Source organism: Lycium barbarum, chromosome 7 (assembly GCF_019175385.1).
Source record: "Lycium barbarum isolate Lr01 chromosome 7, ASM1917538v2, whole genome shotgun sequence".
NCBI lineage: Eukaryota > Viridiplantae > Streptophyta > Magnoliopsida > Solanales > Solanaceae > Lycium > Lycium barbarum.
This window is the reverse complement of record NC_083343.1, coordinates 129,486,689-129,513,987: the sequence shown is the minus strand read 5'-3', so window position 1 is coordinate 129,513,987 and position 27,299 is coordinate 129,486,689. Positions and strand designations below refer to the sequence as shown.

Below are 27,299 nucleotides of genomic sequence, written 5' to 3'. Positions count from 1 at the left end.
AAAATAAGTGTCGTTTTAACTCTTTTTACGTCCATTAAAGAAAAAAATATAGGTATCATTTTCTAAGTTGCCCCTATTTATTAGATGTTTCTTGAAAATTGAGCACTATTAAAAAGAAATAGTTTTTTCATATAAGGGTATAATTGAGACAATTATATTGAGACACATATTTTCTGCTAAAACGCCACTTTTTTGAGACGGAGCGAGTATATGTTGTATATATTCGATTAAGATTGATATAAAGGTAATTGATCATAACCTTAGATTTTCTCAATTTGGAGAGACATGCTCTCCCTCTTTGGGTTGAAAAGCATAAAGCCTCAAGGTGAATATTGATCGATTTTGTTGCTCCGTAAAATAGATATTTTATAAAATTATGGTTAATTATTTTATAATATTTGAGACTTCAAAATCAAATTAAAATTTTGATTATAAAAAGCGTTTCTTATTTAAACTACGTAGGAATTCATATATTTTGAACTGTAAAACCGATTAAGATTTTACCTTATTTAAAATTATAATAATAGTTAAATATTTAAAACCTTAGATTAACAAAAATTAAGAATTTGAATAACAACAACAACAACATACCCAGTGAAATCGCACAAGTGGGGTCTGAGGAGGGTAGAGTGTACGCAGACCTTATCCTTACGTACCTTAGAAGGTACAGAGCCTATTTCCGATAGACCCTCGGATTTATTTCCTTTAATGATGAGGACAAATAATTGAGTCTATGAATTAACAAAATAGAAAAAGAATCCAATTCAATGCTTTTCCAAATTCATCACAACATATTTTTGTTGAAAATTTTAAATTTTCTTATACTTACTCAAGATACATTGGCCCTCTAACTTGTTCAACACTTTTTCCTTAATTGTTGTACCCATTATTTGTTATCACATTCATGTAATCCATGCGATTACCTTATAAATCAAGTATATACATCCTCCATATCTTTTCTTACCTGGTATAATATATATCCACCATTCTTTACACTCCATTCCGCACCTAATGGACTCATAGATTAACAGTTTGCAATTTTTTGCATTTTTTTGTTGTGTTTTTATGTCATTTTGAACAGGCAAAATTAACCTCCATGTAGGAAGCCGTTTAAGATTTGTGCTAAAGGTATGTCTTCTTTCTTTAATATCCTTTTCATGATTTTTTTTTGGGGGGGTGGGGGGGGGGGGGGGGGGGTGGGGGTGGGTGGGTTTTCTAATAAACAAATTCCATTAGATATCTAAACGTAATCTTTGAAATGTTTATTGCTTCCTACATGTGTGCCACCACCAGCAAGCAAAAGCCATAAAAGAAAACAAGGAAGAGAGAGAGAGATGGAATTACAGCTCTATTTTTATCATCATAAATAGAAATATATGGCTTTCTATAGCAGATTAGTTACCATCTTTACTAGATTATCAATAAAGGTATGTTGAGAAATTTACATGTAACCTAATACATCTTAAAATTTCCTTTTAACTGACATATCATATTTCTTCTGATTGCTTGTGAGTTGTGATGCACAAACCTGACGTGCTAAGCGATAGCTAAATTAGCGGGCTGCCTCATTTCTTCCCATCATCTATGTGCAATTTGTAGTTTAACTTTTATGAGACCAGTAATCTGTGCTAATTAAGGTAAGGGTACGACAGTTTGGAGTCCTATTTAAAAAATAGGCTAAGTGTATAAAGTTTTTAAAATTTAGTATCCTCGTAATTAAATTCAGACTCGTGGGATTAAAGTTGAAAATCGCGTATCGGGAGTTTCAAACTTTAGACATAAGCCTAACTTTAGACTCGCATGTCTGATTTTGAACTTCAGTTTAAATGAAGTCCAAAAACAGACATAGAGTCTAAAGTTAGGGTCTGAGGTTGGTATAACCAGGTTTGGAGTTGGAATTATCATTAAAACTTGGCATTACTATCCCGTCGCCATGAATTTTGTACACAAAAAGATTCAAAAATTACAAATAAGACATCCCTAGTATGCACATAAGTATTTTACATTATCTTTTTTTTATTATTATTTATGAATAAAGGTCAGCTTTATTACTTTTAACATCCAAGATGATAAGAATCGAGTTACTTGAAAGAAAACAAGAAAATAATGCAGAGGTGAAATTACAAAGATTAAAGATATGCAGAATTCGATAATAAGATCCCCAAATTTCAGAATTAAGTGCTAAGAACGCCAATTGATCTTAGTAATCAAGATTAATTAAACTAATTTTGTTACTACCAATTCAAGAACTTAGATAACAAAGTGATTTAAACCCTCTATTTCTAAGAAAATTAGAGAAAACAATTTGTATAAGACTAATTGACATTGTTGAGAAAAAGATGATTTTTCCCGGATAAAATGAAAATTGAATTCATGTAACAGGAGAAAGGTTTTTCATTTCTTAGCCAAAAAGATATGTGACCGTGAAAGAGGGATTACCTTCTTTAATTTACCTAAATAGAAATAAAGATATCAAGTTATCTTACCCTTTAGTAGAATCATTCTTATAAAATTGCAAGACAAATCCCAAGTAGCCAACACGGAAAGGTATAAAAGAAGAGAAACCTCTCAAATAATATTAATTACAATGTTGTTAGAAAAATAACTAAATTCACCTCTATATGTATAAGACAACTATCCCAAATAGCATGAGATCCGAATCTTACTTTTATGAAAATAATAAACAAAAACCTAACCCAAAAAAGATGTAAAAATAATACCAAACTCTTCCCTATTAAAAGAAGGAAAAGTTGCCAAACTTCTAACCAAAACACATGCCTATTCTTGCACTTAATTGACGTGAATCAACCCCTTTTTGGGCAAAATTTCAGCTCCTATGTGAGCTTCATTTTAATCTCTTTGAGGCTTTATGTGAGCCTCAATCTTTCTTCTCTTGGGCTTGGAGTTGAACCATGAAGGACGATTGCCCTTCGCCGGGGGTGGTCTTTAATTTTATCCTTCGCTAAAAATCTCTTGGTTTCGGGTTCGAACCCCGGCAAAAATTTTAAAAGAAAGAGTTTTCGCAAGGTAGAGTTTGGATTTGCAAACCAGAGTTCTGCCTTAAGGCAGGATTTTGTATGGACAGAATTTTGCAAAATTCTGCATTGTGAATCCAAACACTTGCCTTGCAAAAATTCCTTTTTTTTTTACTGAGCTGGGGTTCGAACCCAGAACCTCGGGGTATTAGGCGAAGGGAAAAAATTAAAGACCACCCCCAATCCGCGCAAAAAATAAGAACCACGAACTATGTGGGGCAATTCACTAGAATGCCCTTATTTTGGGATGATCTTTAATTTTTGCCTCTCAAATTGGTGGCCTTTAATTTTTGTCCTTCGCCTAATATCATGAGGTTTGGGGTTCGAACCCTAGCTCAGTAAAAAAAAAAAATCGCAAGGTAGAGATTTGCAGCAAGGTTAGGCCTATTCGGGCCAAAGTTAGGCCTATTCGGGCCAAAGTTAGGCCTCAGGCAGAATTTTGAATGCAAAATTCTCCCTGCAAGCAGAGTTTTGAACTCTATCTTAAGATAGAGTTTTGCATTCAAAACTCTGCCTGCAGGCAGAGTTTTGTTATGAGTGCAAAACTCTGCATTCAAAATTCTACTTACGAATTCAAAACTTTGCCTTGCGAAATTCCTTTTCCTTTTTTACTGAGCTAGGATTCGAACCTAGAACCTTAAAATATTAAGCGAAGGACAAAAATTAAAGATCACCAATTTGAGGGGCAAAAATTAAAGATCAGGGCTTTGAAGGGCAGTCCGCACAAAAAAATGAAATGTGTAACACTTAGCCCATTCTTCTTCATAATTCTTGGACTCGTTCTTGAGCTCTTTTTTTCACGATAAACATCTTTTTGATTTCCCATTGAAGCCAACAATCTCGACATGTAACTCCTTAGCTTGAGACCTTAACAACAGTTTTCTTAGGACTTCTATACCATCATCCTTGCCCCTTGAAGCTAACAAAAGAGGTGCATAATATTTACAAAGCACAAACTTACACCCCTACCTAAACATAATATATACACTTAAAAAGAATCACTAGTGTGGATCCCTTATGCATTATTGAGTTTTGCTTTTGCTACTTACAATTCACCAAGAAGACAGAGCATCAGTTTATGTCTGTAGTTTGTCAATATTTATTAAACCTTAAATAATTTTAACTATGTCATCACAAGCAGTGGCAGAGCCAGGATTTGCGATAAGGGGGTTCCAATTATGAAGAAGTAAACACACAAAGAAGTCCAAGGGCATTCAACATCTACTATTTATACATAAAAAATAATTTTAACTATGTATAAACAGTGAAATTTTCCGCCCAAACCCCCTTAGCCGTATGTGGCTCCGCCCTTGATCACAAGCATGTACATGAAGAAGATGAAGAAGAGGCGGTCTAAAGTTTACCAATACTGACTAAATTTCAAATAATTTTTTAAAAATAAAATAGCACTCCCTTTGTCTCAATTTATATGAGGGAGTTCGGAGTATGAGGGTCAAAGCAGTTAATCTTTGACTCAATTTCAAACATAGATTCTTTAAGTATTTTATAATAAAACTTCATAAAAAGCACTATAAGTCTGCATAATTAATAATTCATAAATATATAAAAAGAATTGGAGAAAATCATAGCTAAAGAAGGACTTGATTGACCCTCAAATAGTTGAACCCTCGTATAAATTGGGACGGAAGGAGTATGTTTCCATCACAAGCGACAACGTGATGCAATTCCTTCCTTCAAGGGTTGCTATATTATTGTATTACTGAAGAAAAGAATCCTTAAAGTGGAAAGGTGGCAAAAAGGTAGAAGAGAAAAAGTAGAGGGACCAACCAACCAAACAAAGCCTTATACAATGTATTATATTAACAACGTGGGATTCGGAAGTTTTGTGTGTATCGCTTTGTTTCTCTATTGCAAGTGTAACGGACACCTCGTAACATGAATTAGTGCATGCAAAGGAGAGAGAAAAAAAAAATACAGAAAGATAGAAAAATATATTTTGCAGATTAAAAATGCTCTATATAGAAGCTGGCTGAAGAGAATTTGAAAAAATATTGAAAATTTAAACAATATTTTCTCATAACTTGTAACTAATTTCATCGACCCTTTATCTGAAAATTCACATATGTTTGGATAAAGGGCGATGTTATGTATCTTTAGCCACTTTATCAAATTCAAAACATACCCAAAAGGTTCAATTTTATATTGTTTTGGAAAAGAATATGATTTTTTTAATTGAAATTGTATATGTTTTGCACGTATGTTGTGACATTAATGTGTTTTTTGATTGCAGGGTTGAATTTCTGAAATTTTAAATTGTTATCCTCTCCATTTTTTGTTGAAAAAAATGAGAGGAATATCTGATAATGTTCATGGAGTTATATTAGCTATATCATCAAGTATTTTCATTGGATCAAGCTTTATTATTAAGAAGAAAGGCCTTAAAAAGGCTAGTGCAACAGGAACAAGGGCAGGTACACTTTCTTCTCCTCATTAATTTCCTTAAATTTCATTTTAAACCCTTAATTTGCACTCATTATGGTATAGTTAGATATATGGCTATAAACTTTATTTTGCTTACAATGATATGGGACCGAGTAGTTTATGTGTATCAAGTTTAGATAGTGGTTTTATGCAACATTTTGTGCAAGCAGTGTCGGCCTATTATCACAACTCAGCTTGTATCTTGTATATAGGTTTTGGTGTGTGGCTTAAAGGCTCTAAGGCATTATGTCTTGTCTTAAATTGATGCTTTATATTCAAGAAGTTTAAGTGGTGATCAAACATGGCTAGTGAAGATTTATATAGATGACCCCAACTTGTTTGGGGTTGTTGTTTTCCATCTATTACATTAAGTGGTGATCAAATATGGCCAGTGAAGATATATATAGACGATCCCAACTTGTTTGGGGTTGTTATTTTCCATCTATTACATTAAGCGGTGATCAAACATGGCCAGTGAAGATTTATATAGACGACGCCAAATTGTTTGGGATTGTTGTTTTCAGTCTATTACATGTTATGTGTGTTTGTGTTTTTTTCTTTTTTCAGGGAAACGGTATCAGATGACACCCCTCATAGAAGGATGTCCCATCTGCTGAGTTTAGGGACATGTAATTTCTCCTTGTAGGAGTTGGTTAACTTTTCTTGTGTTTCTTACTCACTTAAAACCTGCTAACATGTTTTTCTTGGTTGCTTTATAACGTTCTAAAACACATGTATGTAGAGCTCGCAGCGTATTGAGAATAATCCATTGGTAACCCTCTAAATTGCTCGTGCTATACTACTGTCTAAATTGGGAAGAACAGACTTAGTTTTTGTTTTCATAGGATGTTTCAAAGTTGAAAGTTATTATATATGCTTTATAAATCACAACTATGGATGCCAAGGATATCTTGTCTTTGCATTAGCTTGTAGTGTTTTCAATTGTTTCTAATTGTGGTTACTTTTTGAACAGGTTCAGGAGGCCACTCTTATCTGCTGGAACCAATGTGGTGGGCTGGGATGTTAACTAGTAAGAGTCATAACTCAAACTTAAATGTATGTTATTGTTATATGATATTTTTTTCACTTTAAGCAGAGATCTCTATTGGTAAAAGTGATCAAGTGCTTCTTAAAAAGATCTCAATAGCTACAACATTTTCTGACATAGATGCAGAGAAAATTTGAGAAATTTATAGTGATGAGCTTAGCTTAATTAACATACTCCTATCTTATTGAAAGGGGACTTTGTTAATTCTGTCAATCTTTCTCTACCATATTCATTGTGGAGTGTACTCATTATTTAGTTGGAGGACATTTGAAATAGAAAAGCATTCTTCATAACTTGCACCCCCAACGGTTAGTTACCCGTACTAAGGTAAGTCATGGTTATCAAGTTGAACTTGAACGTATAGCCTGTTGGTTATCGCATGCTTTCTGATGCATAGTTAGCTCGCTTGCCCCATCATAGTTTAGTGTAGCACCTGGGTTCCACCTTCTCCTTGCCGAGTTTTGGTTCTGATCTCTCTCTGAGTCTCTAGTTCGTTACCTATTTCTCACTCGTTTTTTAAAATATTCAGGAACTATTACAGTTTTACGTAGTCCTAATCTTTCATATGCTTGCAGTGATTGTTGGAGAGGGAGCTAACTTTGCTGCTTATGCATATGCCCCGGCGATTCTTGTGACTCCTCTAGGAGCTTTAAGTATAATTGTGAGGTATGTAATCATGTCGCATTATTGGAGTAGAAATATTACTTGGAAAAGCTCTTTTTAGTTTCAAAACTCATATAATTTTCCTTTGCAGCGCAGTGTTAGCCCATTTTATTTTAAAGGAGAGATTGCATATATTTGGTATTGTTGGTTGTGTCCTCTGCTTGGTTGGCTCTGTTAGTATTGTCTTACATGCTCCCCTTGAAAGGAAAATCGAATCCGTCATGGATGTTTGGTACCTAGCAACAGAAATAGGTATTTCCAAAATGCAGTCTTAGTACATTTTTTTCATTTTCTTAACCTTGCATATTGTCTGCTGAATAACTTCAACTTTCAAGTCAGAGATTATATGCTGATACAAAAAAGAGACCTTGGGGTACTTTTTATATTTATCTGTATTATATTTGACTTAATAAGTTCAAATGGATGATATGGTCAGTGAAATTTCATATAACCGAAAGTTCATATAACCGACCTCAACTTGCTTAGGATAGAAGCGCATTTGTTGTTGTAGTAGAGAAACAGGGATTGTAAATGTTGCCTTACAGGTGTTGGAAATGTTAAAACATCGCTCAAGTATTGTATATAACAATATACTCTCGTTTTCATTGAAATAGTTTGCTGGAAATAAAAAATGGGCTTCAAGAGATGAATTGAATTTACAATAAAAATGTAGATACTCGCTTCCTGTACTTAATATAATACTCGCTTCGTGTACTCAATAACTACATCTTATATTTTTTTGGACTAACCATAAGTTTTTTGAGAAGAACAGGATTCATTGTATACACATGCGTGGTCATAGTGCTGGTACTTGTCCTTATATTCCGGTTTGTGCCTAGTTATGGGCAGAGGTATATGGTCATTTACATCGGAATCTGTTCTCTGACGGGGTCTCTCACGGTCAGTATGTTATGTTTTATGTACTTGCACCTGCAATTTCATGTTTCTTTTTGTACATTTCATATGTTTATCGCTCGTCTTTCCTCTTGTTGTTATTCAGGTCATGGGTGTGAAAGCAGTCGGAATCGCTCTTAAGCTCACATTCGAAGGAAAGAATCAGTTTAAATATTTCCAGACATGGTTATTTACTGTGTTTGTTACCATCTTTTGCCTTTTGCAGCTGAACTATTTGAACAAGGTACTTGTTCAATTCTCTTATAGAGCTCCATGTTAAGCTTAAGCACCTTTTGATCTGACTTCCTGTTAACATTTATGTTGTTCGAACTCTTAAAAAATGTCAACAATTGCGTGTCTGATCCTTCAAAAGTAGTGCATTTTTGGAGTCCGATCAACATAGGTTAACATTGCCTAAGGTGGCTTCACGTCTTGTATAAGAATAAGAAATTACATAAGAAAAAAGTCTAGTGGAGTGTAAGTGTGAATTTAGAAGTTTGTATATTCAAACATTATATACTGAACTTACTTCATTTTCCGTTTCAACGAGAATCAAATTTTCCAGTCTAATTCACTCCTAAAGTATTCCATCTGAGACATGTATGAAAATTAGTTTTACCCCTTAGATGATTGATTTGAACTACCAGTTCATAGGGAAAAGGAGTTAATAGTTTGTAGTTTCAAATGTAGATTTTATGGTTTCATATCTTATTGGATAAACTTGTTATGTTCAGAATATTAACTACTCTTCAACTAATGTGTTTTTATAGGCCCTTGACACATTTAACACTGCAGTGGTTTCTCCAGTATACTATGTCATGTTTACAACATTAACCATCCTTGCCAGCATGATAATGTTTAAGGTGATTCAAAAGCTTTTTAATTCTGTTTTCAGCATTTCTTTAGCTTTATCAACTTCCACTTCTTATCAGATGTGCAAAAATAGTTTATAGCATTTGACGATGAATCGTTTGTTACTACAATCATTTCCATTTACTGTATCATTGGACGCAAAAATGGTTTATAGAGTTTAAACGTGAATCATTTGTTATTACAAACGTGTCCATTTTCTGTGATATTGGACGCAATCTCCTTCATTATAGTTGCAAGGGATATTCTCACTCTTTTGTTATTACAATTATGTCCATTTTCTGCAGGATTTAACTTATATACACTATTGTGTAAAGAATTTTTCACATTATCAGTGTATTTTAACCTGTTGTAGCAAGGAAGTTGCCTTATTTTCTAGTTTTCTAGCCCCACTTTTTATGGATGGTTAGATATATTTTATCTTTTGGGTAATCTGATAGTGAAATAATTCTCTTACATTGTCGATGAGTAGAAATTAAAGTCATTCCGTAATTTGGACAAGTTGCAAAGATAATGTATTCAGGGCAGGAAATGAGATTTTGGAAAAAGAAAATGTGTGTTTCTCTCTCTCTCTCTCTGCAAAAGCATAATAAATAATTTATAATGAAAATGTTTGGAAGATAAACTCATGCAAAAGGAAAAAGTGTACAATGTTATGAGATTTGACTGGCATATTTTGTTCCTCTCGGTGGCCTAATTACCAACCTATCTACTATACCCAAAGTGTAAATATGTTCTGCTTTTTCTTGATTGTTTATTTCATCTGAAATTTACATCTCAAAAAAGTTGTGTTGTTCGGACTCTTCAAAAATATCAACGGGTGCAACAACATTTTTCGGAGAGTCCGAGGAAGATAGCAATATAGTTCCAAACTTGACAATTGTTTTTGGAACTGCAGGACTGGGATCATCAGAATGCAACACAGATAATAACAGAACTATGTGGCTTTGTAACTATCCTTTCTGGTACTTTTCTCCTTCACAAAACCAAAGACATGGGAAATAGTCCATCAACAAATGCTATTCTCCTTCCAAAAAACAAGGACATAGATAGTAAGGCAACGAGCGAAAACCCGAAATTAACAGATGAGGTTTGATGAAATTCAAAAGGGTTGGGATTTATACTTGCATTTTGAAAGATAGAAGTATTTCTTGTTGGAGAAAACAACAGAGTTTTATTTGAAGCTGGCCAAAGAGAGGCAAGTGATTTTTGACAGTTTAAAAAGATCTCTGTTATATAGAAGATCTCTGTGATATACTTGGGGATGCTTCCTCCTTTGTGTTATTTTGACTTCAGTATATCATTTAAAATTTTGGATCATAATTGGCATGCTTCTTTGAATGATGTACACTGATATTCTGAGGAGAGCTGGATGTGAAATCTTCTCGGTAACTCTTTCATTGTGTAAATAGGGACACGACTACAATACGTATTGAAATGCTATTAGTTAATTTGTTTAGTAGATGTTATTTTATTTTATTTTGGTTTAAGCTCTTGGCGTGTAGGGGGATGGATATTCATCCACCCTTAACATGTCTTATGTTCGAGTTTTGAGAATAAAGAACCTTTCAGTAGGAAGTGTTTTACCCCCTCCCCGTTAATCGGCTTATACCGCAAATCCTTATCAGTCGAACTCATGTGATTTGGATAGTAGATGGTTGACAAAAAAAACAACTTTTTGTTAGTCAGCCCTCTAGCTCTATTGTTTGCGTTATCTCTAGCTCTATTGTTTGCGTTATGCCTAAGATATATCTAGGATTTAAGTTAGGTGGAATAGCCTGAGAGACCCCTGTACATGTCCATTTTTGTCATCCCGGTGTTCGTACTCATATGTTTGCTAACTGAATCCCTCTACCCATCATGTGTGAGACAATTGGTTACACGTAGACTTCCACGTGTTCAATAATATGCCACATAGGTTATATACACTGACTTGTAAATTTTTTACTCTTTTTAATATGTTATAGTAGGTAACTTATAATTCTTCCAAGTAAACCGATCAATAAAATTATAAGGGGTTACTAACATGTAATGTTAATATTTACATCGTCAGTGCATAAAACATAAATTAATAGTGCCAAACAAGGTCCACAAGCCACAAGTCTGCACATGGGAGAGAGACAAACAAAATTTCCATTAGAATTCCATTTAATGAATATATGCTTTTGCAACAATTGAGCCAAAGCTAGACGCCTAGATTACAAAATCAATGTGAAGCCAAAGCTTATTCAAATGGAACTAAATGAAACTGCACTCACAGACATGCTCACCACATAGAATAGCTGCAAAATATAAAGATAGATAAGTCTCCATGAACAAGGAAGCCAACAACTAGTGGATGGCAGAAAAAGAAGAATGTCATTATCTCTTCCTTTGTTTTTTCTTTCCCCTTTCTCAGTCTTTTCTGATTTTGCAAATAAAAGAATTCCAGTCTAAAGCACACAATGAACAACATATATACTTAGACCTAAATCTATACATAACCAGTGTTCCATGATTTAAAATAGGGTACATGCCCATTTGCTTTTTTTTCAATTCCATAGTCAGCTCTGTCAACTACGACCCCATGGAAAGCACAAACATCCCTGCGAAGAACAACAACGAGGAGAGGTAAGAAAACATTAATAAACAAATGAATAATACTTTACTACAACGATAGTAAGAGGTCATTCATTATCTTCTTGTTGGAACAATCTCCCAATGACAATCTTTTGGAATTTCACAGACAATTAGACTGCTTCCTACATCACACCCCCTCGAGGTGCTACCCTTCACTGGACCCTACGTGAACGCGGGATGCTATCGTGCACCGGGCTGCCCTTTTTATTAGAAAGAAAAAAGTGACCAGAAGCTTGGTCTGACGCAAATGAGTTACACACCATGAAGTTGGGGGTTCGAGTCACTAAAGGAAAATGGTAAAAGCTGATGGCCTATGGGGGGGGGGGGGGGGGGGGTGGGGTGGGGTAAGGGGGTTACCATATTAGAAAACCAAATGAGTTGCATACCTTTCCACTGTCATTTCCATATCGCTTTTGACTGTTGGAGTAAGATGAATCATTAGACGAGGCAGGTACTTTTGCTGCACCAGTCTGCTTCTCCTCTCGCACTTTGTTAAATATTTGTGTGTAACCTTCTGCTGATGCTGGATCATTCTCATCCCAGTCACCAAATTTAGGAACAGCAGGGCTGTCATCAGGCTGGTAAACACACTTCTATTATACTCTTCTCATGATTACAGAAAGCAATAGAAAAGTTTGGCTAGTAGGATAGTCTAATATGTCCCAGCAGCAACCCTTTTCACCATGATTTCTTACCCTTTTTTTCGGATTTCCTTTCTTTTTTAGTTTGAAGTATGCTAACACATTCTTGCCACAGTCGGTGGAAAAGTAAAATAGGAAAGTAGTGTAAAATTCTCAATCATGAAGGTCTGAAAATGTTCTCCCGTCAGAAGGCTTCTAAAGGAAAACTTTTTATTTGTTCTCAGTACAAGTTCTCTCGGACTAATTTACAGAAGAGAACAGGAAGTAACTTCATCCTTACCTTTACATCCTTGTGAGTTTTTTTTTTTTGAAACTGGTAACTGACATCCTTGTGAGTTTTGGTAAGGGTCCTACTTATATTGCAGCACAAGCGTCTTAATCATCATACTTGTTATGAATGTAAATGGCAAGAAAACGAAAAAAAGACATACCGTGTCATCACCTTTCGTAACTGATCTCAAACGGGATCTTCCAGGTGTAGAGGGAGCCAGACCATGACTACCTTCAGATGAAGTCTTTCTTTCCCATGAGGGAGAGGAAACAACACCACCTTTGCCTCCAGCCCTTCCATGCGGATGCAGCGGGGAGTGCTCAATGCTGCGATCGGGTCCCACACTTTGCTGAGAGGCCCTCTTAGGAGTAGCACCACCACTTAAGCCACCATAGCGATGATGAGGTGATTCCATAGGAGTTCTTCTCCCCATGTTCTCATTGCGCAATGGGGAATCAGTAGGTTTCCTTAGGTAACCCTCTTCTCGACTTGGCCGACGTTCATGCCTCGGGATTTCAGGTCCCTTCATTGTTTCTGATTCTGACTTGCGGCCTCCAGATTTTTCACCATGTCGTTGTGGAGATGAGTAAGTTGGAGCTCTGTCAGTTGATTTCCGCATTTCTACATCATCTCTGCTGGCAAAACGTTCAGGCTTCTGTCGTACAGCGTTACTTCCATTTTCACCTTTCACTTTTGCATCAAGATCTTGAGGATCATTTGGATTCATTTTACTTCCTTTCTTACCCTTAGCAGCATTCTCGAAAACAATAGAATATTGAACATCTTCATCGCTCTCCCAGTCGCCAAATTTTGGTACTTGTGAGTGCTTCTGCAAGAATACGCAACCACATTCATGTCGCAAACATAGCTTAGACAGAGCCCAAACTCCATTCAATTAGATATACAAGTAAAAAGTATGAAAACCTGAGAAAGTGTAACGCGAAAAAAATCTCAAGTAAATATGAAAAAGACTGCATCTGTTTCCCCTCTTAGGGAAAACTTGGCTTCTGTGAATCCCATTATATGTGAACCTGATCTGATCTTATTTTAGAATTCACATGGACCAATTTTCTATTTTATTGTTTATGATAAGCTCCTCCAATATTGAAAATCCTCAAAACTATCACCTTCGACTGACTCACTACAACAAAGATATTACTACGTGTTATCTTGGACAATGAAGTGCTTATTATCCAAGACTATCTATTGCATCATCCAGCTGTAATAAGTCAGATATCTTTTAACATATTTTTCCAACTGAACAAGAAACATAGGTAAATCGACCGTTTGAGGCCATCTCCTGCCAAGATCAAAGAACAGACCTTACAAGCACCGTATTGGTAGATGACAGTACTTTATCCAAAAGTTGGAAAAAAAAGTAATTTATCCAATAAATTAAACTAGAGATGATTACATGTGGGTAATCTGGTTTAGCAGGTTGAAGGGAACAAAATTTGTAGACAAAGGCTTATCTTCCAACATCTAACATTCACTCTTTAGAATAAAAATAAAAGAAGATTATAAAAATCGAATCAACTGAAGACCCAAGTGCACCATCTAGAGATGCACTAAACTACATGTAATATGAAGAGTATTGACATCAGAACACGGAGAAGAAGTAGAAAAATAATTTAGACATCACTCCTAGAGAAAAGCAGACAATTGTTGAGAAAATGGATCTCACGTCTAAATCAACCCCAAAAGTTAACTCATACGGTGAGGATTGTCTAAGATCTTGTAGGAGAAAACAGTACATACTTTCAACCAATATGGGACTCCAACTTGCACATCCAAAACTGGACATCTGGAGTGTAAATAACATATCATAGGGGTCCAACATTCGGTAACATAACAATAGGAATGGGTCCGGCTCTGTAAGGGAAGAGAAGGAATGTACTGGCACTGTATAGTAGGAACATAGAGTTGAACGGTTAATTGGAGAGACAAAGCAGAAACAATCAAATAAAACGGACTGGGAAGTTATGTTTTGATTCAGAGATATGAAAGACTGCCAATTCTAACAACCTAACGCCTAAAACTTTCAGTATCACTTTAACTATCATTCTATCAATCAACTAACGGAAACTGGATAAGAGCTTGAGTAAAGTCAGTACTCGCACAACAAATAAATATGTGCTTCATTGTGCACTCTATTTCCATTTGCCAGAGAACTTAAGCAAAATAAGGAAGGCTAAGGTTTCTGGTGAAAACATAGCTCCAGCTAACAGATATCAGTTGAGTGGATAAGACTCACCCCCACTGTGTTTCTAAGATGCATGCTTAACTCTAACCATTCTACGATGTATAACAGATTACCAGTAACTTCGTGGTATCACAGAGTGACAATCTGCTTAAGAAATAGTATTACTTCACATACTTGAAGAAAGTGCATAAATTGCACTTAATTCTGCAACTTAAAAATTCCAATAATTGCAGCACAGTGAAAAAGTTGACAGCTTTGCCGTCTTTATCGTTCCTCTATCCATTATCACTCCCTACGTCCCAAATTATGTGGCACACTTTCCTTTTTAATCCGTCCCGGAATGATATCCTTTTATATGTAGTAACAATTTAGTTTTAAACTCCCATTTCATCCCTAGTGCGATGATAGCCACACAAATATCTATGGCTTGCTTCAGACCACAAGTTTCAAAAGTCTTTCTTTCTTTCGTTCTTAAACTCCATGCTCAGACAAACACCACCACATAAATTGGGACTGAGGGAGTATTAAAGTTGGTTTCTTCCTCCAGCCCTCTATTTTCTCTTTTAAAGGATTAACAGATCTTTTCCTAGTCCCAAATACTAGCTCAAGTTCTCAACTATCTAGCTTCAAAAGTACTATTCCGCGAAAACCCAAAACTGAAATAGCCTTCTACAACCACATTTCTTTAGCAAAAATCCAGTGATTACCCACTTCCAATTATCCAACAAAACATTAATCACACAAACCAACACTAACAGTTTCTTATTTGCAGCTTGTAACATGTACAGTTACAACTTTAACATTCAGCTAAAACCCAAGCCTAAAACTAGTACTATATATTTGGGGAACCTCAAAAGCTGCTATTTCTATGTGGATTTCACTACAAAACCAAAAATTGCAAATAAACACAGAATTATACCAACCCATTTATAAAATAAAGTTATTTTCAACACCAGGAATCAAATCAAAAGTTCAGTTTCTAACATGAATAAGCTCAATCAAGATTATACATAGAAACCCATTAAGCTCTTAAATCAAGATTATCCTTCAACTCTCAAAGGTTCAACCTTTAATAACATAACAAACATTCAACAGGATATAGAACCATTTCAGCTCAAATATTTATCAAAATAAAAGAGAAATAGATCAACAACTCACTGCCATTTTAAAGGGTCAGCTTATAGAAAATTCAGCTGAGATGTAAGTGGGAGCTTTTACTGTTATTTCCAAGATTTTATTTATTTATTTATTCTTAGCTCAATCAAGATCATAAATAGAAACCCATTAAGCTATTAAATCAAGATTATAGATCAAGAACTCACTGCCATTTTGAAGGGGACCTGAAAAGCTGCTAATTTTTTTGTGGATTTCACTAGAACTCCACAAATTGTACATAAGCACTATCAAGTTAATTTGAACACCAAGAATCAAACCAAGTTTCAGTTTCAACTGAATAAGCTCAATCAAGATTATACATAGAAACCCATTAAGCTATTAAATCAAGATTACCCTTCAACTCCCCAAACTTCCACAAAATTTAAAAAGAACCCCTTTAAGCATAACAAACCTTCCACATAATACATAACCATTTCAGCTCAAAATAAAAGAGAAATAGATCAAGAACTCACTGCCATTTTAAAGGGTCTGAAGCTAACAGCAACTTAAGATATTCAGCTCAGACCCTGCTATTATTTAGGTGGACATCACTAGAATTTCACAAAATACACATAAGCATTTAATGCACACCCCACACCCCACACCCCACCCCCATTTACAAAATCAAGTTAATTTCAACACCAAGAATCAAATCAAATTCAGTTTCAACATGAATAAGCTCAATCAATCAACTCAGTCCCATACTAACTGGTATTGACTAAAAAAATCATCTTTACCTTTTTTTTTTCTTTTTTTAAAATTTGTTTTTATAAGCTCAATCAAGATTATAAATAGAAACCCATTAAGCTATTAAATCAAGATTACCCTTCAACTCTCAAAGCCTCCCTAAAATTTACAAAGAACCCATTTTTAAGCATAACAAACATTCCACATAATAAATAACCATTTCAGCTCAAAATTTCATCAAAATACAATGGAACTGCCATTTTAAAGGGTCAGCTAAGATATAAAAGGGAAAGCTTTCAGTGTTGTTTCCAAGATACTCTTTTTCTTCTCCTTAGCTCAATCAAGATTATAAATAGAAACACATTAAGCTATTAAATCTCAAGAACATTCAATTATTATTGCTGCCTTGTTAATTTATTATCTTTCACTTCTAATAATATTATACTAGTTTTTATGAATTCACTAGATTCATCAAATGTACTAATCAAGATTATCCTTCAACTCCCCCCCCCCCCCCCCCCCCAAAAAAAAAAAAAAACCCCATTTAAGCATAACAAACATTCCAAACAACATAACACCATTTCAGCTAAAAAAATTAACAAAATACAAGAAAAATAGATCAAGAACTTACTGCCATTTTAAAGAGTCAGCTTAAAGAAAACTCAGCTGAGATGTAAGATAAATCTTTCAGTTTTGTTTCCAAGATATTTTCTTTTTCTTTTTTCTTGTTCAGTGAGAAAGAAAATGGGAGTTGGATGACTGGATGACTGGAGCCACCAGTGACATTTGACATCCCATGTACTCTTTGTCTATTACAAGGGACTTTTTTTTTCCAAGTTTGGTTAACTAATAAATAAGGATAACTTGTAAGCTATAACAATAGATTAGTTTTTATTTTGTTGGATTATCAACTACTCCTTCCGTCCCAATTTAAGTTTCTTATAGCCTGTTTGACCAAGTTTATTTTTCTTTAATTTTTTTTTCAATAGTGTTTATTTAAAAAAAAAATGAGGTGTTTGGCCAAGTTTTTGGGAGAAAGTAAGTACTTTTGGAGAGTAGCAGAAACAATTTTTCAGAAGCTAAAAAAATAGTTTTTGCCCAAAAGTACTTTTTTGAAAAGCATTTTTTAGAAAAATACACTTAGAACCACTTTTTAAAAGTTTGGTCAAACACTAATTGTTGCTCCAAAGTACTTTTCAAATTAATTGACCAAACATAAACTGTTTTTTACAAAAAGTATTTTTTTGAAAAATACTTTTGAAAAAATTTACTTTTCGAAATAAGTTGATTTTAGAAGCTTAGCCAAATAGGCGATTTTAGAAGCTTGGCTAAACAGACTATTAGTTTGTCTGGACACGTAATTTAATAAATAAAAGGAGATTTTTGAATCTTGTGGTCTTAAATTAGAGATATGTATATAGTTCTTTAAATCTTGTGGTCTTAAATTTGTCATTTAGAATGTTGGAATTGAAAAACTTACTAAATATAGAAAGAGACACTCTTTTTAGGACAGATTAAAAAAAAAAAAAAAGGTAAAACACTTAAATTGAGACGAAGGGAGTAATAATTTTCAAGGCCTCCTATATTTACCTAATATATGTCTATAACAACAACAACAACAACAACAACAACAACAACAACAATAACAATATATCCAGTGTGATCTCACAAGTAGGGTATGGAAATGTATGTAAAGACCTTATTCTTACTTTTGTGGGGATAAAGAGGTAGTTTCTAATAGATTCTTGGCTCAAGAAAAGCTTTTTTTTCAAAACAAAGTTAAAAGATACAAGAGTAAAAAGCTATGGAAGTATCGAAGAAATGTCTAATATATGAAACTTAACCCGACAATTGATAGTTCAAAGCATATATCAAAAATTTTAAAACAACTAAACTCTTATGTATTGGCAGTATAACTTTTTTTTTATATATATATAATGTACTTTATTATCTCCTTCCGTCTCAAATTATGTGCTTTTATTTTTTTCTTGAGAGTCAATTTTCTTAAATTTTGAAGCTAAAATGAATCAGATTAATTTAATATTTTAAAATTAAAATTTAATTATTTAAAATTATACAAAGTGCTATAAGTTGCAAATCTTTTTATATTAATATGATGGGAAAAAAATATTCTACATAATATTGATCAAAATCTATATAATTTAAATCTCAAAATGAGAAATATCACATAAATTGAGACAAATAAAATTACTGCATATGATGTTTATCTTATTTTAGGGGTTACAAAATTTAACTAAATATCTATCGTAAGCTTTTAAGTTGTCTATGTTTAAAAGTTAAGCCATTATTTAATTATTTTCTTGTGAAAAGGACACCTTTTTTTGAAGCACATGCAATAGCCGGTCAATAATGGGTTGTGAATTTGTCGGCATTAGACAGTGTAACCAACATGCTACTTTTCAGAACTGTCACATCTTCATCTATCTTCTTTAATTTTATTTATTATTATAATAATACCATGTTGCAGGACTAATAAATTTTGGTTATCCTTTTCTTAATATCTGTCTTCTTTGACACTTTTACTTCATGGGAGTTAATGCTAGCTTTAGAGTTAATCAGATTAAACTAATTATTTTTTAACTAGACTAGATGTGCAAAGCTACTGCTCCATTTATTTCAATTATGATACTTTTTAAGTCGTTTGTAATATATCAAACTATTTTATTGAGACGTTTTAAACGATTAAAATATTCAAAGATATGCTTTGGAATTGATCTTAATGAGATAAATTGATGGAATATTGGAGAGAACCATGAAAATTGTTTTATGATGCGAAATTATGGATCGTTATTAAAAGCCTATTAAAAAACATAAGAATATAAAAGAATCTAAAACTATAAGAATAGAAGCTGATAGAAAGAAACTTCTTTTACTTGTACTATAATGTCAGAACTCAGAGGGTAGTATCGGTCAGTTTAGCATTTTCTTATAATAAATAATTCTTTAATAATGACACTAAACAGCAGTTACTACTGTGGGTAACTTTGAAAAGTCTATGTTTTTTTCTATCAGAACCTAATGTTTTATCTGATAAACATGTTCGGACCAACTTGAGCATGCCTCGACTAATTCTCCGAGACACCTGCTGCCTCCCACCAGCATAGGTATAGGATTACTCTGTCACCAAAGCTTGTATAGATAAAAAGAAATCCCATAGCATTTTTACCTCTTCTTGGAATTAAACTCAAGATCTCGTAATTCTAAATTCACTTTGTTGACCACTAAGCCCCACTCTTAGTGTGAACATAACGTTGAAATAACAACACATCAGAGTGTTAAGTAACTTTGGTCTCATATAAGAAATCAAAAAAAGCAGATATCAACTCAAAGTCTTTAGACCATCATGAGCAAATCAACTTAAGACTACAATGGTTAATATAGCTGATTGAAAACTCTACTAACTGAGAATTCATTCTGCCATAGCCAGCTCCTCAAATAAGTGAAGAAAAAGGGAGCTCATTGGTGCAATACAATAGAGAATTTCTGTAATATGTAGCTTCAATAGAGAACAAAAAATGAATATATATTCTAGTTGCTACAAGAATAAAACAGACAGCAAACAAGAGAAAGAAGCATCAGATGAATTGCTTTAGAAACTCAGTAGCGACAAGCCTTCCTCGAGTATTCACTGACAGTTTCAGTTCACTGATCTCCTTGTCAATATCCTGCAATTTCACAAAAGAAGGCCATGGTTCAGATTTTTATATTGCTTCTCTTTAATAAATAAAAAGCAGCAAACCCTGCCTTCATTTCAACAAGGAACTATACATAATATTTTTTTTGGAGAGTATCGTTTCCACCCTTTTAGATTGAAAGACTGAAGCATATTAATCCATTTCTGGATTTTGTACAATTGACTCCTGCACATTCCCTTATTTGGAATTATGAAACACGTTCGCCACACTTTTACTCGTGTCGCTCTTCTGTGATACTCAGCTCACAGCTTTTATTTCTCAAAAACCATGTAGAGCAAATACTTTTTACCTTTTCCAATTTCTTATATCATATTCTTATCATCGCAACGACAGATAGCTTTTATAAATCACCACCAAACACGACACATCCCCACCCCCCATCCTCCCCCCGTGGCACCCCTGAGTTCAAGCAAAAACGAATAAATATGATCACACCCCCTTAAGGGCATCCCGCATTCACACAAGGTCCGTGAAAGGGCCAAACCCCAAGGGGATATAGGGAGCCTACGCTAACACTTGCGTTAGCGGCTGATTCGACAGCTCGAACACGTGGCCTATAGGTCACACGGAGACACCCCCTTGCATCTGATATTAGAGGCAAATACCCTTTGGCGAAGCATTTTTACTAACTTTTAACCAATCCTTTTCATCTAGAAAAGCTTTGGTCCAATTTCACTAACTTCTGTTCAGACAACTCTTACTTGTTCACGGCATCCAGAGACTCATAAAATTTCCAACATAGTGATTGATGCAGAGGTTTTACTGCTACTTCATCCTTGGCTTGGGGTGGGATGGGAAGAGAGGGGAGATTAATAACTGTACCTCCATGAATTGCACTATGAAATCAATAAGCTTCTGCTTCTGCATGTCTTCACAGTGATAATTTGTAATGAGAAAACTAATGTCGAAGCCCTGAAATATAATAGGCCCAACAAAATTCAGATGATTATATATAAGGGATAAAGAAACAAGTCATTTACCTATCAAGGAACAAACAAGTTCTTTACCTTAAGAAACGAGTCATTTACCTAACACCTTAAAAATTGCATTCAACCATTTGTGAAGCATGTTGAATATTCTCAACTTATGTCTAACACATACATATGTGATTCAGTGTCAGCTAATAAACTCACAACCTTTAGGCTTAGTTTGCTGCTTTATTTTATTCAGGAAATCTTGAGTACACTCCGAAGGTGCTTCTTCTCCAAACATTGCTGCTATTCCAATCTAGGGCTAATACATGAATACACATCAAAACTAAACAATTTTTTATGTTTTCACTCAAGCCTGAGAAGCAATCACATGGAGGTCGCAAACAAATAAAGAGGCATCCACCCAGCTGAATGTGACAACATCTCTTAGTATAGTACTAACGAACATCTTCCCACCTCTTTTGCGGGTTGAGCAACTGACACTTTGTAAGTGGTTTCATAAGGGTTCACCTCAGGGCCCGCATAAGAAAATGACAAAAATAAGGGTATTAGCCATCTTTTCCCAGCACTCCCCCATCCCCCCCCCCCCCCCCCCCGGGGTCCCCCCACGCAAAAGAAAGAAAAAGAAGAGGAAAAGAAACAAAAAAGGTCCTAGTCAACTTGCTACGAACAAGAAATAGAAGTAAAAATGTCTACATAATCTTGATAAGCTAATCAGTTCCAAACCATATCACTTGAGGCAAGTCCAAAAAGCCCAACTATGATTTCAAGCATTACAAGAGCCACCTTTCTTGTTTAGTAAACGCTCCATGCTACCACTAATGTTATTACTGGTGAAATAGGTCAATAATAACTTTAAACGTAAAATTGGTTTAACTATAGGTATTCCGACTATGAAGTAAGTAAAAGCAGAGAAAGAGAGAGAGAGAGAAAAGGATGGTAAGTAAATTGGCCATTCAAGTTCTGTCAAACATAACCGCATAATTTAGTACACAGAATTAGAACATGCCAAAGCATGGAATGAGTTACAAGGGATTAAAGGAAATCTAATCCAACATATAAGACGAGAGACACAAACCTGAACTGGCTTTCTCCTCAACACCTGAAACGCTTCTGCTCTCATAGACAAAAATCTAAGGAACTTCTTTGTTAGTATATTTTCAAGTTCATCTGACTGTTTCACCTGCACAGCAATAATTGCATATGAGGAGCTTAAGCTTCTTCTTCTTTTCGAATTAATAGCAAAGCAAACCTACCTTTAGACTTATTCTTAGGGAATTAATAGATGTTTCAATCAAGCACTTTTCAGCCTCATTTCTACAAATCGTAACCTGTGAATTGGCACATGGGAAAAATTGAATAGATCGATATAAGACATGCAGCTAATAAAAAATATTTGGCACGTGAATTACAAGTAAAGACAAAGTACCAATAAGAGCATTAGAGGTCTAATTCAGAACTTTTACTTCCAGAGTTGGAAGCAAACTCACACTAAATCTAAAATTATCATGACAGAAACCGGCAATCAATTATAAAGAAGCATACAGACCAACCATTGAGCGTGTGCGAGCAGAAAAGAAATTCATCCCTATACACCTAAAGCAGGACAGATAACTAAGTTCTTTGCACCTCAGATTGTTGATTATTCCTTCCGACCTAGTCGAGAACGTGTTTACCATCAAGATAAAAAAAAACACGACTTTTTCTAATGGCAAGTATCATGAAGTAAAGTTGCATCAATGACGCTAGATGGCCTAATATAAGACTAGCTAGACTTCCCAACCAATTTCGACAACTTGTTACATCTTTAAAGCAACCCATCGAACAACATGATGGCAGCTAAAAAAAGACCAACTCATGAGCAGGTTTTTAACAAATAGCTAATCACGGGAGAGAAAAATTATATTATTGTAAAAGCAAGAACTATGTAAACACTTCAAAAATATTATGAAAGAATAACACCCAATCACTACTTTAAGAAACGTTAACTGCATCTATTAGCAAGTCATAGTAACATGTAATTTGGACTTGCAATGATTGTACTGAGAGCAGATGAGCAAACCATGGGAACATGAAAGTCTGCCCAGCCGTTATCTTCAAAAATAAAGACCAAAAGTTTAGAATATCAAAGAGTTCTTACAGGATTAAGAAGAAGTTCTGGGCTTGTCCTGAAGAACATACAACATAAGAAAAACATTACTGTTATGATATACACACTTTGCAGGTAACTAAGATAACATTTGAAACAGAGAAGAAACATCACATTGTCTTCACAGTTCACATCGAAACAGCAGTTCAGAAAATGCGAGTTGCTACCAATAGTATGATCACATCCGCTAGACAAGCTTTAATGATATTTGCTCAAATTTAGCAGCTTCAAATATATATTTCGCGATGACATTCAAAAGTTCAATTGTTAACAGCACATTTTGCCTTGTGATGAGGTAGACTGAATTTCTTATGGAAGACAAGTTCTTGAATCTTCAGAATGTCAAACAATTTGTCCAAAAGCATAGTTACGAAGCAGGAACTCTCAGGGCAAGATTTATAAGATAAGTTCCCAAGGTACTAAACTTTTGCATTTTTGATACTAAAACACGATACCAACTAGATCAATTTAGTTCAAAGTTAATGAGATCCTACACCGATGTACAGGTATTGACTTTTAAAGTAGGAAGCCCAGCTCTATATTTCAAAGTTTTTGAGTTTTTTCAGACATTATATGCCAGTAAAATACACCAAAATTTGATTTGATAGGACTAGAAATTAAGTCAAACTGATTAGGTCTTGACTACCGTAACATCCTGCATACCCAAAAAAGGAGGTAGCAACATATCTAAAGGTCAAAAGGGAGCAATGAGTCAACATGCATTTTAAGACATAGGTATTTCTCGTTGTATCAATACTGCACATCGATTCCTCTAGCCCATAAAAGACATTCAGTATAAGTTTTTCTCCCTAAATACCTGAGAACTCAACAACTTCATTTTAATAAAATATTAAAATTTTGCTGCAGAAGTGAAACGTGCATGCAAGTCAAAAGTTTTTTGTTTAAGAATGTACATGTGAAAAGAATACACATGAAATTCGTCTGGATTATAGGAATCTGCATAGCGTGAAGCCATTTGACGAACTACAGAAGAGGTAAATGATGGAATTTTAACCAGTATCGTTAACTTCAAGTAAAATGCAACTGCAGCATGAAGTCATACTTTAGTTCAACCTCTGGTTTGTTATGCCTCTCTACTTCCTGGCATGGGAAATTCTGCAACCAGCCAACCATGTCAAAATAGAGATTATCCAAGCAGGTATAAAGTAACTACGACATAATACTTACAGAATTAATGGTTGAATGGGCTTAAAAATCAAAACTAACACTTCATTGCATGACTAACAATTTCGTAATTTTATGTTAAAATGCAGACAAAAAGCAAATTATTTATTGAGAAATATCAAAATATGTCAAATGCAACATATTAATTGGCTGAACATATGACATATGGTGGTTGAAATAGCATACAACAACAACTACCCCTCAATTCCAAGATAGTTGGCTGAACAAAGAACATATGTTTAAAGAATCATAACAATAAGCAGAGAAGGCAATGAGAAAAATCATTTTAATAATAGTACAATGCGGATGCAGAATTCGGAATCCCTATTTTTTTTTTTTTTTTTTTTTGGTTGTGGGGTGGGAAGGAGTGTTGGTGGCATGCTGCATATGGACTCTCTAATACAAGCATATATGACTGCCGAGAAATTAAAACTCATAAGTGAAAACGGAATGTCCTAGAAGCGTGGTAACTCAACTTGTCTCAATCACCCAAAATGTCATAGTGTTATGCTTGTCACTGTCTCAAACTACCAGCTCTAGTTCATGTCTCGATGTACAAACCTCAAACATATATCTCAGGCCAATGACAGTCCAAGTCAAACACAACAACTAACAGAACTCAACTAAGAATTTAGTATTCTAACTTGAACTTTTCTAAAAAAATTCTATTACAAAACTACTAAAAATTCTAAAGGTATTTAACATGTAGAATGCTACATACCTGAAGACACATTGCTGCCTCGAGCGTGTTTCTTATACATGTCAGATACAATCGTAACGAATTTGCCTAGGAATTTATCAAAACAATAACTGATCAGCATTTTGCAGTATGTAACCCACCCCACCCCACAAACAGGAAAAACAGATACTCCCCCAATCCCAATTTATGTGGCACCATTTGATTAGGCACGAAGTTGAAGAAAGAAAGGAAGACTTGTGAAATTTGTGGTCCAAAACAAGCCTAAGATATTTGTGTGGCTGTAAATCATCTTATGAAGTTAAATCATTTCTAAATATAGAAAAGTGACATTCTTTTTGGGACAAACTAAAAAGGAAAGTGTGCCACATAAATTGAGACAGAGTGAGCAACGTTTTTAAACAATCAAACCCACACATTGCTGCCTCGAGCATATTTCTTATTCATGTCAGATACAATCGCAATTAATTCCCCTAGAAATTTATCAAAACAATAACTGCTCAGCAATCTTACAGTATGTAACCCCCACCCAACCCGCCACACAGAAAAAAAAGATACTCCCTCCGTCCCAAAACAATCGTTTTGGTTTGACTTGGCACGGAGACAACCCTAACGAATTTGCCTAGAAATTCATCAAAATAGTATTTGCTCAGCTTTTTGCAGTATCTAACCCCCCACCCCACCCCCTTCCCCCCCCCCCCCCCCCCCCACAACACAGACAGAGAAAAAAAGATCACATTTTTAAAACAACCAAACCCCTTCAGAAAAATCATTCCATCTAAAATTTCATTTCATAGTATTTCTTAAGACCCACTATCTAGACTTGAACCATATACATAGTTAAGCAAATTTTAGACTAAACATATTACATATTCATAATGCTAACACAACAGTAGCAAGTGAAGCAATATTTCTGAAACTACTAAATTTGAAAATCTTGGATCTGAACCAATTGGGCTCGTAAATAAACATGAATTAATTTTATCTATAGTTACTCCAATAATAGTATAAATATCGGGTATATGATCAAATCCCTAAAAACACTTTTTTTTTCTTGAAATTTAAATGACAATACTTACCATTAAGGAATGTTTCGCTTGATTTCGCTTTGAATTGAATACAGTTATAATCTGATCGACGTTTTAGCTGAGTTTTTTTTTTTTTTTTTTTTTGTGTGCACGTTAAGTTAAAATAAAATGCGCTGAGTTGAGGAAGTAAAGTGAAAGCAAAAAAAAAATGAAAAAGAAAGTCCGACCTGCCGGATTCGAACCAGCGACCTAAAGATTACAGCACCAACTACAGTCTTCCGCTCTACCAACTGAGCTAAGGTCGGTTTGATTGTTTATTGAGGATCATACAAATATATTTATAATAGTACTGTTCTACTTTCCTTTTTGCTATGACGTGGAAAGAATATCTAAGTTAACACTTCAAATATTATAAATAATAAGTTTATAATTACAAGATTCAAATGATAATTACCGATATTCAAAAATCTTGAGTAAATTATCGAGTGTTGTCTAGTTTTCCTTAATATTATTATTATTACTGTCTTACTATCTCATTCTTTGATTTTTATTACTACCTGTTGTGTTTCTTTGTTAGGTTATGGTTTCATTATTGTTGCTACTGTTCTTTTCTTCAATATTTTCTACTTGGCATCCACACTATGCATTTCTTTTTATACTGTTTTTTATATGTGTTGCTTGAGCTTATGGTCTATCAGAAACAACCGCTCTACACTCACAAGGTAGGGGTGAGACTGCATACACACAACCCCTCCCTAGAATCCACTTGTGCGATTACACTAGGTATGTTATTATTGTTGTAAGATTTAAAAATTATTCTCTTTAAATTCCGTGTCTAGTCAAACTAAAACATTTAAATTGGGATGTAAGGAGTATTATTTTACCAACCAAAAGAAAGAAAGCATCTAATTGTTGACAACTTTGGAATGTGTTTGGAAGTTGGTTCGAAATTAATAGGTTAAATAAATTAAGACTGTGAATACTTTTATTGACAAATTTTAATTTTGAAGGTTCAATTGGACCACTATTGGTACAAAAGAATGAGAAAATGAATAGGTGATTGA

At 34.4% G+C, this 27,299-nt stretch overlaps 3 protein-coding genes and 1 non-coding gene across 7 annotated transcripts; 1 reads left to right on the top strand and 3 right to left on the bottom strand.

Moving 5' to 3' along the window:
- Positions 1–1,041: 1,041 nt before the first annotated feature.
- LOC132604388 (probable magnesium transporter NIPA2) lies at positions 1,042–10,505 on the top strand. 2 transcript variants are annotated; one of them, XM_060317882.1, is made up of 9 exons: positions 1,042–1,128; positions 5,287–5,467; positions 6,451–6,507; positions 7,101–7,191; positions 7,280–7,440; positions 7,961–8,088; positions 8,189–8,326; positions 8,853–8,945; positions 9,851–10,505. In XM_060317882.1, the coding sequence occupies exons 2-9, from the start codon at positions 5,341–5,343 to the stop codon at positions 10,046–10,048; spliced, it is 993 nt and encodes a 330-aa protein (XP_060173865.1). In that variant the 5' UTR covers positions 1,042–1,128; positions 5,287–5,340; the 3' UTR covers positions 10,049–10,505. The 2 variants fall into 2 exon arrangements, with proteins under 2 accessions (XP_060173865.1, XP_060173864.1); XM_060317881.1 differs by lacking the exon at positions 1,042–1,128 and adding an exon at positions 4,912–5,185 and having other exon boundaries at positions 9,851–10,504.
- Positions 10,506–11,291: 786 nt separating this feature from the next.
- Positions 11,292–17,351, bottom strand: LOC132604389 (RPM1-interacting protein 4-like). Of its 2 annotated transcripts, none has more exons than XM_060317883.1 (4): positions 17,160–17,351; positions 12,644–13,312; positions 11,958–12,149; positions 11,292–11,537 (listed from the first exon to the last, which is right to left on the bottom strand). In XM_060317883.1, the coding sequence occupies exons 1-4, from the start codon at positions 17,163–17,165 to the stop codon at positions 11,505–11,507; spliced, it is 900 nt and encodes a 299-aa protein (XP_060173866.1). In that variant the 5' UTR covers positions 17,166–17,351; the 3' UTR covers positions 11,292–11,504. The 2 variants fall into 2 exon arrangements, with proteins under 2 accessions (XP_060173866.1, XP_060173867.1); XM_060317884.1 differs by lacking the exon at positions 17,160–17,351 and adding an exon at positions 15,845–15,882.
- A 2,544-nt stretch (positions 17,352–19,895) lies between these two features.
- On the bottom strand, positions 19,896–26,553 carry LOC132604387 (actin-related protein 2/3 complex subunit 4). Of its 2 annotated transcripts, none has more exons than XM_060317880.1 (8): positions 26,463–26,553; positions 25,232–25,297; positions 24,389–24,441; positions 23,317–23,344; positions 22,433–22,507; positions 22,255–22,359; positions 21,067–21,156; positions 19,896–20,214 (listed from the first exon to the last, which is right to left on the bottom strand). In XM_060317880.1, the coding sequence occupies exons 2-8, from the start codon at positions 25,241–25,243 to the stop codon at positions 20,125–20,127; spliced, it is 453 nt and encodes a 150-aa protein (XP_060173863.1). In that variant the 5' UTR covers positions 25,244–25,297; positions 26,463–26,553; the 3' UTR covers positions 19,896–20,124. The 2 variants fall into 2 exon arrangements, with proteins under 2 accessions (XP_060173863.1, XP_060173862.1); XM_060317879.1 differs by lacking the exon at positions 26,463–26,553 and adding an exon at positions 26,287–26,443.
- On the bottom strand, positions 26,457–26,540 carry TRNAY-GUA (transfer RNA tyrosine (anticodon GUA)). Its single transcript is given in 2 exon segments — positions 26,457–26,492; positions 26,504–26,540. It is a non-coding gene; the product is annotated as a tRNA-Tyr (tRNA).
- Positions 26,554–27,299: the final 746 nt, after the last annotated feature.